At 43.9% G+C, this 14,362-nt stretch overlaps 1 protein-coding gene across 1 annotated transcript in view; it reads right to left on the bottom strand.

The window, feature by feature from the left end:
• Window positions 1–14,342, bottom strand: part of RSPRY1 (ring finger and SPRY domain containing 1) — a 39,901-nt gene extending 25,559 nt beyond the window's left edge. Inside the window, exons 1-2 of the mRNA XM_024551412.4 lie at window positions 14,165–14,342; window positions 1,372–1,876 (exon numbers count right to left, since the gene is read on the bottom strand). Coding sequence (XP_024407180.2) covers window positions 1,372–1,721 — 350 coding nt within the window. The 5' untranslated portion in view covers window positions 1,722–1,876; window positions 14,165–14,342. The remainder of the gene's footprint in view (window positions 1–1,371; window positions 1,877–14,164) is intronic.
• Between the last annotated feature and the right edge of the window lie 20 nt (window positions 14,343–14,362).

Here is a 14,362-nt window from a genome sequence, read left to right as displayed (position 1 = left end):
CCAGACCTACGTCATAGGCTGGTTTTAATAAACTTTGGAAGGCACTTCTGATCTGGCTGTGCAGAATACTTGTGAGAGCCACTCTCCTCCAGCATGTCCTACAGCAGATGGAAAGATGTGCGAAACAAATTTATCTCTATGAGCGGAACCCCCCCTCAGAATAATATGCACAGGTATACTTTGCTTTATGCTATAATTTTGAAGGAACTAAACAAAACACATTCTGAAAATGTGACTATCGCCCTGGCTGGTGTGGCTCAGTGGATTGAGAGCCGGCCTGTGGAGCGAAAGGTTGCTGGTTCGGTCCCTGGTCAGGGCACATGCCGGGGTTGCAGACTGGGTCCCCAGTTGGGGGCATGTGACAGGCAACCAATCGATATATTTCTTGCACATTGATGTTTCTCTCCCTCTCTTTCTCTCTTCTTTCCCTTCTCTCTACAAATAAATAAATAAAATCTATAAAAAAATTAAAATGTGATTATCAACTATTTAGGTATTTAAATTTACTAGCAGAGCCTGAAAGCAAAAAGAATCCAGATATAACTTATAAAAATATTATCATTATCTCGTGATAATCCATGTAAGAAAGATATTATTCCCCTTTTACTTTAAGTATTTTTTTTATTACTCCCCTTTTAAAGCTGAGGAGTCTGAGCCTTACAGAAGTAACTTACCCGGTGTCAAGGCGCTGGGTCAGAATTTGAACCTTGGCCCATTGAGGCTCAAAAACTTTTGCTTCTATCTACTGAACTGTACGGTTCAGTTAAAATGTTTTCAGTTTGAGCAATGCCCTTTAATTTCACTGTTATTCAATCTGGGATTTTGAATTTAAGAGTCAGGCAAAGCAAAGGAGAAAACAGAAGAGTTTCAATTTACACGTTCCCCAAACGAGTCTAACAGGGCCAAGCAGGGAGATATAGGGGGGGAGGGGGAAAACTCCTTGATCTCCGATCCTGTGCTGCCAACAGAAGTCGCTGTAGCTGCGCCCTTGGAGAAACAGCTCATTTGGAAGCTCTGGTCAGTGGAGTAGACCGGCAGACAAGCGAAGGGTGAGTCTTCGTGAGACTATTTCCTAGGGTAGCCTGCAATGCAAACTCACTCCTTATTTACTCTGTGCCCTAATAAAGACCACGGATTAGTTCGTGTTTTCTACTACAGAAGTGTTTGGACATTTCCGCACAGGAGCAGGTGTTAGCCAGTACCGACATCGAACTGCGAAGTACACTCTGCCATCAGACAGGTGAAATACTCCCCCTCCCCCCGGAGCACAAGGCTTGGCAAATACAGGCTCTGAACTGACGGGTCCAGGAGTTACGGTTCCCGGCGGGACACCTGTCACTACACAGGAGGCGACTGTGAGCACATACTTACTTATCTACAAGAGTTCGTATGACTGCCAGGGTGTCCAGCACCAGTCCGTCTACATTTTGTTTCTTTCTCCTTGGCTCATGTGGTCCTCGGCCCCTCCTTGGTGGCCGGACAGGGTCCCGGGGTTGGTTCCTCGTGTCAGCAGTGGGCACTGCACTGTTCTCGGCCTGTTGCTGCTGGTTGTCAACACTGTCTTCTGCCCCGCTGTCATCTCGGCAGATACAGGAGTTACCCATGGCAGCAGTGGCACTTCGAGTCCCCAGCAAGTGGGCTATGTGCTCCTCAAGAGTCAACAGCAGACCCTGGCCGAGGCTTCTGCTTGCTAAGAACACGGCCCAGCCAAAGACAATCATTTAGATAGTTTTCAGTTTTCCAAGTACCGTTTTCATAATCCGGAGCTGAGACACTTGCATCCTATTTGTTCTTAACAACTGGATGTTGAAGAAAGTTGCAGAGTTGATCTCCAACATTATCAGTTACAGGGAATCCTGGTCATCCAGCAACAGTTCTAGAAGAAAAAAGTAAAAATAAAAATAAACCCCAAGAAGAAAATGAATCCAAGGTTCTTGGCTACTCAATTACTCAGACTTTCCTAGTTTGATTTTATAGACGGTAGGATTACAATGAAGACTCTTCTTGGTTATTTTTATAGATTTCTGACACAGAAAGGTATCTCTGCATGAGAGAATTAACAATCACCAATTCCTTTTATAATTATATCATAAAGTTGATTGCTAAACCATATCCTTGTAAACCACAGGAATTGCCGCTGATTTTTTAAAAAAACATATGTGTAGTTCCATCTGTACAGAGCTACCGACGCATTAGGAGAATGTGGGCAGGTGTTCAGGGGCTCCTTTTGAGGACAAAACAAAAAGAAGTGTCTCCTTTCTTAATTGACATGTATGAGAAATTCAGTGTTTCAAATAAACTAATTATAGAGATTTGCTGTTTTAAAAGTTATGATACAATTCTGATAGCACCCGTTTGATATAAGAAAAATAAAAGGATAAAGCATTCCACTTAAATTACCCAAACTGCAGGGGTTTCCTGAGGAGACTCTCGAGAATTTACAGAAATCATAACAGTAGTTACAAAGTTTTTCTGTTATCTAAGCAAGACTGTCTTGGGGAAAGGCCAGTATTTATCACAAGGTTACCTTTTCACAACGATCAGTTTGTTGCACAACACATTGCTACAAAGTTAAGGATAAGGATGCACCAATTATCACTGAAAACACTGACCAAGCAGCTAGCGCCAGGCACTGCCCTAGCAATGGGAGGACAAGGCACAGCCCTGTCCTCCAGAAATCCGTACGTGGCCATTCTCAGCCCACACAGTATGTTTACCATCAAAACCCCTAATGATAGAACCAGCTCTTCATTAAGCTGAAAAATCTGGTTAAGTCTAGAAAGAAGTAAAGATGCAGAAGCAGGAGGCTCACATGGGGCTGGCAGCAAAAAGTAAAAAATTACGCCGAGACCTGGAAACTAGGACCCATGAGAATGCAAACAGACACAGAAGGAATGGAGACTAGTGTATAGTCTCCGCTAAGCACTTGGCTATTTACAGTGAAATCCTCTGATATTGAGCAATGGTCCAGGAATAGATATAAATTAAATGTATAATTTGGTGGGATTAGAAGCAAGGGAAAAATTACTCCCATTATTTCAGATAGATCTGCAGCATATTCTTTAAAATATTTGCCCAGTTTAATTATTGCTCACAGCAGGGGGTGGGGCTGATGAAAAATAGATGGGAAGGGGCAGGGGAGAGGAGGAGACAGGATGGGTTAACATAGGATGGGAGGAGAGGCAACAGACAGACATTACTTCCCTCCCGACACCAGGACAGCAATGGCTGAGCGAAGTAATACCACAAATGTTCTGGGTTCCCCCAAAACAGGCTGCCTTCAAAATTTGGAGGGTGTACTTACAAGGCTACGACTGAGATATAGGTAGGAGCATGACATAAGGACTCGGCTGGAAGTCGCTGTTTGAAAGAGAGCACCAGAACCAACAAAGAGTGAAGTAAGACCATTCCCATTAGTGCAGGAACCAGGGTATATGATTCCCTTCAGAAGGCAGACATACAAGAGGTTTCAATGCTTAAAAGGACAGCAGACAGAAGTCTGAAATGACTCTTTTAAAGGGCCTCTGGTATAAATTTCTATTGATCCTATAAATTATGCTGGTTTCTGAGAGAGACCAAAAGGCAACATTCAAGAAGCGGTGCGCCGGCCCTTCTCATGGAGAGGTCAGCCGAGGAGGCACAGTTGGAACCCTTCAGATGAGAGCAGGTGAAGGGCCCAAGGTTTTCTGGCAGGTCTGCCGGCAGGCAGTAGCCTCGCTGATAGGCCAGCAGAGTACTTTCTCAATGTCCGAAAATAGTATATTTAACATTTTTATCCACTTTTTATAAGTAAAAAGATGAACATACACTCCTTTTGAAGACCTAAACACTGCATATGTCTACAGAATAATGGAAGCCTGTTCTGCTCTCGTCTGCAATACTTTCTTCCTCACCCATTCCTTTTCCAGAGGTAATCAATGCCCTTTAAAAGCTTCATGGGTTTATTTCCACACCTGGTATGTACTTACAATTTTGGTAACTAGGACAATGCCCTAAATATTGTGCTCTGACTTGCTTTTTCCCCTTAACAATACATGTTCCTATACCGCTATTCGATATAACTACCCCGTCCCATTTCAGGCTGTAAAGAAACCCACACTCCGGATGATCACTGTCCCTTAACCACTATGCTATAAAAATCTGTGGCCAAACCGAGTAATTCTTTGGGGACAGCAGAAGGGAGTGGCCCAGAATTCCGTACAAGGGAATCTGTCGGGGCATTCCTCATCTCCCGGGGGAGAGCTGTCTCACCCCAAACCGTTCTGTGGTATCCAAGCTCCCAGAGCAGAGGGGGATTCCGCTGGCTTCTCGCAAGCTCCCGAGCCTCTTCCCAATCAGCACGGAAGCTGGGGTGGGCATGATATCAAAACAGTAGATTCAGCCCCACCAGACGCATGAAATTGGGGCAGACATACCTGAGGAAGAGCGGCCACTCAGGTACTAAAAATAAACTGGCAGTGATTTGAGAGTGTCCAGGTGAAATTAGGACCCAGAAATCAAAGCCTTGAGGGGGAGTAGAGGACCCTATGAAGTTACAGTTTAATGTCAACACCTGTAAAGCCGTTCAGAACGATTAAGAAGAAACACAGCTGAGAATGCTTCCGAGGAAAGCAGTGAGTTAAAAAGTTTGTTGGATCTCAAATTTTAAAACTTTATTCTATCCAAAAAAAATTTGGCTAAGGCTTATCTAAACTGAATATAGAGTTAATCTATGCAGATTTCCATTTAGTAGAGTTTCAAAGTAAATGGAAGATATCAATACATACATACAAGCATTACATACAAGCAATACATACATTTAGTCAGATTAAAAAATCTGACTATATTTGGAAGACAAAAATTAAGTGTTTTTTCCTCCCTATTTCCAAATTGAACTCAAGTGTAGTTCAAATCGATTGCTTCCAACTCATTTTCCTTAAAACGACCCAGAAAAGGATGTCAACTACAAAATTTGTCAGAGAAGGAAACTGAGTAAAAAAAAAAAAAAGTTTTCAAATACTTTTAAAACAAAGACTTTCTTTCTTGAAGACTAGCTGTAAAGATCAAGTGTAAAGAAGAGATTAATTAGGTGGGAGAAGCTGTGAGGCATTTCAAAGATAATGCTATAAAACATACAAAGAAAAAATAAGAGCTGTTATCTTTTTAACATTTCTGAAATGAACATACAGAGTATTCTCGAGGGTCACGGCCAAAGGTAGAGCCCAGAAATAAACAGAGTACGAGCTTTCGGATTTATTCGGCACTAACAAACGTATAGCTCTTCACCTGGAAATGGCTGTCACTCCTGACACTGTTCTGAGAGAACAAATTGCGAATTCTTTAGGCAAAACACTGAGCAATGAAGTTAAACAATTACAACTAGATAGCTCTGTTTTATCTCATTCCAAAAGCATTACGTCGCCCACTTTCCAAGGTACAGCGACAGTCAGCCCACAGAAGTCGGGGCAGGATGCCAGAGGCCCCTCAAAGCACAGCGTGGGGCTCTACAGTCGGGAAGGCTGAGCCCAGGTCCCAGTCCGGCCATGCTCGCAGCGCTGCGTGGTAACTGCCCTGACTACAGACGCACTTTAAAACGAGGAGAGAGTAACAGTCCCTAGCGCCCCACCGTACTGGTGTGAGGGTGAAATGACACAGTGCTCGTAGAACACGTGGCGCAGTGCCTAATACTTAAACGGGGTCCCAGAACTCGAGGTGGTATTATAAAAGGAGCGCCTGGCTAATCAGGGGTAACAGAATAGTCTGGGAGGTGGGGACTCTACAGTAAGACCGGGCTTCAGAGCACTAAGCTAACTAAACAGCTTCTCCCTCTTAGAGCTCATCTACCCCTGTACTGAAATCATCTTCATTTACCTACACTTTCAGACAAGGAACCTTGGAAGGGATTGTAACTTCATCACCCTTAAGGCGGTGAGCATTAGAATCCCTTAGTTACTCCTTAAAACGCAAATTCCTGGTTCCACTCCAAATAGCCAGGATCGGAATTCCTAGGATGTGGTCCAAGTAAGTGTTTTCTTAACAGCTCCCCAGGTGGTTCTGATGGCGGCCGGGCCTGGAAATCACTCTGCCATAAAGAACCTAACAAAGAACCTGGCACAGTAGGCGGGACCCACTACTGACTGACTGCAGGGCAAACTGAAGCACTTACGGGTGATTCTCCTGGGGTCAACACAGGTAATCTTCCTTTCCAGGAAAATGAGTTGCGACTATCTCTGGAACGGTCAGGTCAGCCGAAACACCGCGCACAGTTCCGCCCATCAGTGACGGTGTGCGGTGCGTATCAACACACGAACCCAACAGCTCCCGGGACGTCCCCTGTGAAGTAACGCGGCGAACCTACACGGAGCTCTGCTCTTGGATAATGCCCCCCAAGGGCTGACGGACTGAACGGGGGAGGAAATGAACGAGGCTAGAGACCATGTAATACGTAGTATCAAATACATAGTATCTATACACCTGACCTTAATGTTGAAGACTACTTAGCAGTAGATGGTCAGTCAAGCCAATGTGGAGACCAAAGACCTTAAGCTAATCAAAAAATGTAAACATACACAACGATTAAATCTGCACCCATGGCAACCATCAACTGGCATGGTGATTACCGACTGTGCTAGTGATGATGATGCCACCGAACGCCGTGGCTTGGATCTCATTGGGAGAAAGGCTTCGCACCATCTCAATGGTGATGCTTTTTAAATCGTTATACCGCTCACAGCTTTTTTTCTCAAGAGCATAATTATAATCAAATATTTCCTTTGCAAATCTATTTATCGGAAGAGTGGTAATACTAATTTTGATTCCTTTTTAAAACATAAAGACTATTCTTTATCATTTCTATATCATTTGTGATTTGTTATATTTTTATATTTTATATAGTTTTCAAAGCTGCTCTGAGGGGGAAAATCAAACTTGTTCTCTCAGTAAGTTTTGTGTTAAAGCGATGAGTTCTGGTTCTCAAAACAGACCTCTACCATTATAAACGAACGGCTCACCGCAAGAGACATCTGGCCAAGTCTAATCCTCTCTAACAAATGGTCCAGGAATCAATTATTCATCTCTTCAAATATTTGCTCACATTCAATCATAATACAGCTCAGGGACATTAAGAACCCTTTCTTTTCTCTGAAAATAAGACTTCGGGATTATGCTGCCAAGAAAGGAGAGGCTGGATAAAAGAATGACCGCAGGAAGAAAAAACAAACTCTGGTCATGGAATTGCTGTTGCTGCCGTCTTCACCCCGCACACCATCTTCACCCCGCACACCGTACAGGTAAGATGCAGCATTTTCCCACCCTCACTTCTCGTTCCTCAAGGCTAAACACACAGCAGGAGACTAACCACAGGTGACACACTGGGAATTTCAATGACTTTTCTCTCGTGGGAGAGTGTTGGACTTTTCTCTAAGACGGTACTATAAGGGGAAACTCCTCCCCTCATGTTTACTGCCCCAGACCCACTGTATCATAAAAAATTTCACACACACAGCAAAACAGTGAATTCTGCACTGAACACCTACATACCCACCGCCTGGATTTTGCCATTAACATTATGGTGATGAGATATTCTTATTAGTACGTATTATAATCATACTTGCTTTATCACATATTGATTCATCTCTACCCATCATAATCCATCCAACTTTTCTGACGCATTTCAAAGTAAACTGCAGGCATCAGTATATTTCCCCCTATTTAATTCAGCATACATACTACTAACTGAAGTTCAATGTATTTTTTAAAGATTTTATTTACTTTTTTAGAGAACAGGGAAGGGAGGGAGAAAGCGGGAGAGGAACATGGACTGGTTGCCTCTCCTGCCCCAGCCAGGGCCGAAACCTGCAACCCAGGGACGTGCGCCGACTGGGAATGGACCTGTGACTTTTCCCTCTGCAGGACGATCCCAGCCAACTGGGCCACACAGGTCTGGGCTCAGTATGTTTTTTAGAAGTTAGATTTACACAGGAGGGGAACCCCCCCCAAACCAGGAATTTATAAAAAATTATGCATTTATCCTTACATGCTTAAACTTCTGTCACCTTCAAAGCACTCTCCATGTGACGCAATACACCTACTGAGACGTTTTTTCTACTGCTGAAAACAGTTTTGTGAACTTGTCAGGTCTGATGCCTTTCAGTGCTTCTGCTGTTTTTGTTTCCCCTCTTCCACATCGGCAAAACGTCTCCCTGAGACAGTTTTCATCCAAGGAAACAAAAAAAGTCTCTCGGGGAGAGATCGGGAGAATAGGAAGGGTGAACACTGATACAGATGGGTTCCTAGAACACTGGCCTAACGGAGGAATCGTGTGCTACAAGGGGCCTGCCCTCCAGAAGGTAATTCTGGGGTTTTTGGGGGGAGGGGTCCTCCCTCGTATGATGAAATGTACAAGTGTTACGCAAGTATGTGCAGGATTTTGTCAAATGCATACACCTCTGTAACTCAAACCCTATCAAAACACAAAACCTTATCCAGAAATATATTTGCTTTTAAAATATAGTGCAAGACACCCTAAAGACCATAATTTTCTTACCGAAGTTTGTGTTCAAATGGGAAAAACTTGGAAGTCAGTAAGATTACTGGCAGTATAATAAATAGATGGGAAAAGTGTATCACATACCAGAGTGCACCTGCCAGCTGAAACAGAAACCACCTCAAGGCATTTTAACAAGCGTGTTTTCGTCTCTAGACTCTCAAACACCTGGTTTTGGGGGGCAGGGGGTTATGGAATATTTGGTTGGAACTTTATCTTCCCCCCAAAAGGAAAGGCAGCTCTGATATTTTTACATGTCTCCAGGTGTCCAAAATGATCTACCTGCAGTAACACTGGTCGTGTGAAGCTTACATCATAAGAGGTAGCGTTACCTCCTGAACTGTAACCTTTGAGTTGTCTGGGAAAAGCACTGGATGATTGTGATACTTGCTGTACGCACCGAGGTTGGTGTAAGAAAGTACACCTTTGAGGTGAAAATAGATAACTTTTCTGGTTGAACTATTAGGAAAGGAGTATCTGGAAAAGCTTCCCTAAAATGTTGAGAGCTTTCTAACCCTGTAGCAGTGGTGTCTGTGGTTAGGAGAGACTTCGGGCAGAATTAATCACAGAATACAGTCAGACCTAAAACACTGCGAAGGAAAAAGGGGAATCCTTTCAGCATTAAAAAAAATGTATAAAAAAATAAAATTTAGGGCTGGGATGGAGTAAAGAATTTCCAGAAGCAAATAATAGTTAAAACACACACACACACACACACACACACACACACACACACACACACACACACACGAGGTAAATAATCCCTGCCCAGTCTCAAAGCCTGAAAATTTGCCTTGGACCCAAACAGGAAATACCACGGAAGAACTGAGGTAAGCGTTAATGATGGCCGCAGTACAAAGGAGAAAACCAAATGCAGTACTCGTACAATTTGGGATTTTCGCCCCAGGAGACAGAATAATAGGAAATCACGCAGATGTGTTATCCAAACATGTGATTCACAAATCTGAAGGATATGAGTTTTTCTATTACGGAAAACTCTTTACTGTGGGAGAAGTGGACAAGATGTATAAACAGCATGAAGATCTATTTAAAATGCTGTCTGAAAGCACTCGACTGCACACCCAACGGATACCCACAACGTAAAGGCTATTCAATGACCACTTTAAGTGAATTTATTCTAACATCTATAAAAAGAGTGTTTCCAAAATATTTATCACTTTGAAAAACTGAGACAACATCCTTCAACAAATATGAATCCAACGCTTATCTGTCAGGCACTGAGCAATGGAGAAAGGAGGTCCCATAAATGGTGATTGGAGGAGACTTGACTTGGTGTGGTGGTGAACACACTATCCAGGCAGCCCTGGCTGGTGTGGCTCAGTGGATTGAGTGTGGGCCTGGGAACCAAAGGGTCACCGGTTTGATTCCCAGTCAGGGTACCTGCCTAGGTTGCAGGCTGGGTACCCAGTTGAGGGGTGAGTGAGAGGCAACCACACACTGATGTTTCTCTCCCTCTCTCTAAAAATAAGTAAACAAAATGTTTTTAAAAACCCATGCCATACAATTATATAATACCAATGATCTACTACATAATGGAATTGTACTCCTGAAAGCTATATAATTTTACTAACCAGTCACCCCAATAAATTCAATAAAGAAAAGAAAAACAGGTCCCTCATGCTCTTGGCAAAGAGACGAAGGGCAGCAACAGACAAGACACTGAGTGCCTTACACATAACGTCACACATGCCAGACAAGCCTATGGATACAGCGCTGTCCACCCCCTTAGGAGGAGGCCTCTCATTCCACCATTTTTCCAGGGCAAAAGGAACTTAGTAACATCACGTGTTTCTGTACCAGCAAGTTGTTAGGTGACCATGGCTCAGCATTAACAAAGGGGTATGGAGGATTTTTATCTTCATTGCAACACATTCATGTCTTAAATTATAAGTCAAAATATTGTTGGTACAAATATCCTGACCACAGCGAAAGGTTAACCAGAAGCCCATAAATTAAGTTGATAAAGAAGCTAACAGTAGCTCCCATGAAAAACAGAACAAACAAAACCACGAGAGGAAGCACAGTGGAAAATCGGCACCCGTCCTGGTGGCTGCAGGAGCCCCGGTTCTGTACGTGACCCAGCTCTGCACTGCGCCGTGTCTCGAGACAGACTTCCTGGGAGAAGGAGGTGTCAGACAACAGTAAACTCCAACGTGCTGGTTTTGGTTGATGAATACCACGTTTTAGTAATCCTTAATAATTCACTTGGCAGGTTGTGAATTAGTAGCCCTTGGGCGTAGGTAAGTATGAATAACTATGAAGCAATGAGAATGAAGAAAAGGAGCTGCACTTCCCACAAGGCGGAGCGGGGCAGCAGTGTGACGTTGGGATCAGAGTGTCAAGGGCGCACAGCAGAGGAACGTAATTCTTCAGAAGGCACAGGGGTAAAAACGGCACACACTCAAACACTGAACTATGAGGTCACAATAAACTGGCCAAGTAAGGTGTTTCAAATCTTCTGTTTGATGTGTACAGGACCCATGAAATTATGCCTGGAAACCATAATTTCAAGCAATATGAAAGGTACTGGCAGGGTTCATTCCTTAACAAACTTAAGGAGTGCATCAATTCTTTGTTATCTCAAATGCATTCTTCGTTTTCAAAAGCTCAGGAAGAGAGAAAAGGGAATATTCTCTAAGAGCCCACCACTATTTGTAAGATTAACTTCACCTCATTTGGCCTTGTATATATCACACAGTTGTCTACAGTTAAATAGGCTTTTTTTACATATTTAACCAGTGAGCATTCACTTTTAGAATGGACACTGAGAGTAAAATAACAAATATGTACTTTTTCCTTTATGAAGATTGGCAAGAAAACTGTTTCAAAAGCTGACTTATTGAGTAGATAAACCAAAGGGAAAATATTCTTTCTTTTATACTCTTAAAAGTTGTAAGTCTCCTAAAGGCTGTGGCCCAAGTTTTAGCATTTACTACTTCCTGAGTATTCTGTTTTTCGATTTCCTAATTTGAATACCAGGGAATAAGAATTATCCAAATTCAATGATAAATACTTGAAAATGTCAAATATTTGAAAGAAGCTAAACTGGTAGTTTACTACCCGCAAGTAACTCTTGTGAAATAGAGGACTGGTTCCGCTGTGGCTCTCACGCCCTCCTTTACAAGGGTCCCACCACACAACAGAAAATCTCCGATTTAGACTAGGGTAATAGTGATTGCCATCCTCAAGAATTCCTAATAATTTCTCAAACTATATAGCTCTTAAGAGTATTGAAGGGAGAGCCATATTTTAAAGGATGCAAAGTGATGTCTCGGTTCACGATAACAAAGTACTTCATTATTAGGGAATGTACAGGCAATTCTTGAGACTAAACTAAGCTCATGGGTTGAAATAAGCTGTTGTAAATGCACTTCAGGAACACACAACGATTTTTTTTATTCTCTTGCCAAAACATACTTCAGAGTTCTTGTTTTCCCCTATTCACTATAGAATAGGGGAAATGTTTTTATTTCCTCTTGATTCTTAGCCAATTTACTAAGGGAACATTTTGCTGACAAAGCAGAAAAAGTCCACATAGCATATGCTGGCACACTTCCTATAATCAATAATTTAAAAATAATCATGGAGTACAGAAATAATGAAGGGTTTGGGAAAATGGCAAAAAGCAGGTCACAGACATTAAGCAGTAGGTCAGGACAACATGAATCCTGGGAAATCAGAAAGCTCACAAATCACCACAGTGATTTTTTTAAAAAAACACCCATGAAATATAAGATTAGAAAAACAGGAAATACAAGACAGCTTTTTGTTTTTAAAAAAAAAACACCAAACTTCAAACATCATAAATTACCTAATATTTGGAAAACCAGCTCCAATAAATGCCACTCATCAAATATCAGAAAAATGTCATACCTGGACACAAGTATGTTTATAACCTCATAGAGGATGCTACAAAGCAAGATGCCATCCCAGGAAGTGCCAACTCCACAAATGGTGAAAAACCACGTGGGAGAGGAATTCAAAAGCAATCGCTAATCTATAGTTTGGAACTGCTATGGGAAGGCATAATTCTTGGAGAAAAAAGGAGGTCTTAGGTACAAAATCACAGCCGAGGGAGGAAGAAAGAGACTCACTACCTGTGGACGAAGCCTATATACATATACAGGAGAGATAGTTTATATTATTGAGATGAAATTACTTGGAGGAAAATTTCAGTGGTCAGGGAAAAACTTCCTGAAGGAAAAACATTATATTATAGTGCTACCTCCTGCCAGCCCATCAGAATTTCAAATTAAAACTCCGAGGGCAAAAACTGGAAATCCCTCTATCCCAATCTAAGCAGGGTTGACATCCATGGGTCTGGATCATAAAATGACCTGAACAGCTGTGAACCTTGAAGCTTTCGGTCTAACACGGCTCCCGCACTCCAAACGTGACTGAAAACCACTATTAACGCCAATCCCTTACATCTGCATACTGTTTCACGGTTTAGATTAAGTGCCTTCACTTTTACTCCCTAACAGCAGTTTGGTGGTAGAATCACGGTACTTTATTTTCACACAGCTTGTAATTTGGAGAGTACTTTCCACAGTGCGCTTTTTTACAGAAGAGACCTACGCTGGTGAAGTCACTTATCTAAGGACAAGGAGATGGTAGGTGAGGTGCTGGGACAACTGCCGGACTCCACTCAGTCAATAACAGACACTTTCAGGCCTTACAAGTTCAAAGTACAACGCTCGAAGATCAACCGTACTCAGAAAGGACAGACCTGCAGTCTCAGTGGACCATCCCTCCCCAAAGACAGGGAAACTGAGGCAGTCGGTAAAGGCAAAAGCCTGATCTAGAGTCACGCAGGGAGTGTTGCTGGGATACACTTCCTCCACCCCACCCGCACTAAGCCCAGAAGCAGCTGAATTCTGTGTTTAACACACCGGCCCGTCTCCAGAAAGAACGGTCTTGCCAGTCCTGATACCCTCTCACGATTCCTCACCGGGGATTTCCTGTGCATGGAGGTCTCTTCTTCCCAGAACCGCCCAGCAATCCCCTCTCCCCAAGGCCCTTCACCATTTTTCACATCGGGCCTCCGGAGTATGGCAATCCGCTGGCTCTGGCTCCCATCTCCTATCCCCTCTCTCCGAGGCATCTCTCTACCCCGAGGCATTTTTATGTCTCCCGGAGAAATGTCGGCTTCCTACCCGTGCCACCTAAAGCTCAAACTCCACAAAAGGAAACCCTCCCAAAGCATCCTCCCATCTACACCTTCCACCCTGGACTGCCGAGAGCTTTCCTAAACATTAGGAGCCCCCTGAGAGCTACCTGCCTCTCACCTGGGCCGCTTTAGCCGCGGCCTTCTCAGAAGGGCAACCCCCGAGAGTCTCCCGTCAAGAACCCCCTAAAGCGAGAACACCCTCTTCCAGGAACATCTCCAGGCGCCTTCAGCGCGGGCCTCCGTGGATAACCTCAGGCTGTTTCCCAGGCTCTGCCGAACGCCACCCATCCCGGGCCCCTTCCCGGAGCCTCCCCTGACACCAGTCAGGTTCCCCGCCGCACACTAGGGGGACTGTCCCCTCCCTTACCGACGTCCCCTGCCCTCGGACTTTCCCCCCACCCCGTCCCCAGGGGCTTCCCGGAGCACGACGGCTGGGCTGCGGCACTGACTTTCTCCAGCTCCCGGATCCACTCGAGAGAGGGGGAGGCAGCAGCAGCGCGACTCCTTTGTGACAGGTCCGAGAGAGCGGTAAAGATGGACGCGAGGCCACGGCGCTGCCATTACGCGGAGGGCCCACCCCCGCTTCGTACAGCCACGGCCCTCCGACAGTCCCCTAGGAAACGCCCCTTCCGCGGTGGCAATCCCTT

The sequence above is a fragment of the Desmodus rotundus genome, unplaced genomic scaffold (genome assembly GCF_022682495.2).
Source record: "Desmodus rotundus isolate HL8 unplaced genomic scaffold, HLdesRot8A.1 manual_scaffold_357, whole genome shotgun sequence".
Lineage (NCBI taxonomy): Eukaryota > Metazoa > Chordata > Mammalia > Chiroptera > Phyllostomidae > Desmodus > Desmodus rotundus.
The sequence above is the reverse complement of the archived record's forward strand: the minus strand, read 5'-3'. Positions and strand labels throughout refer to the sequence as shown.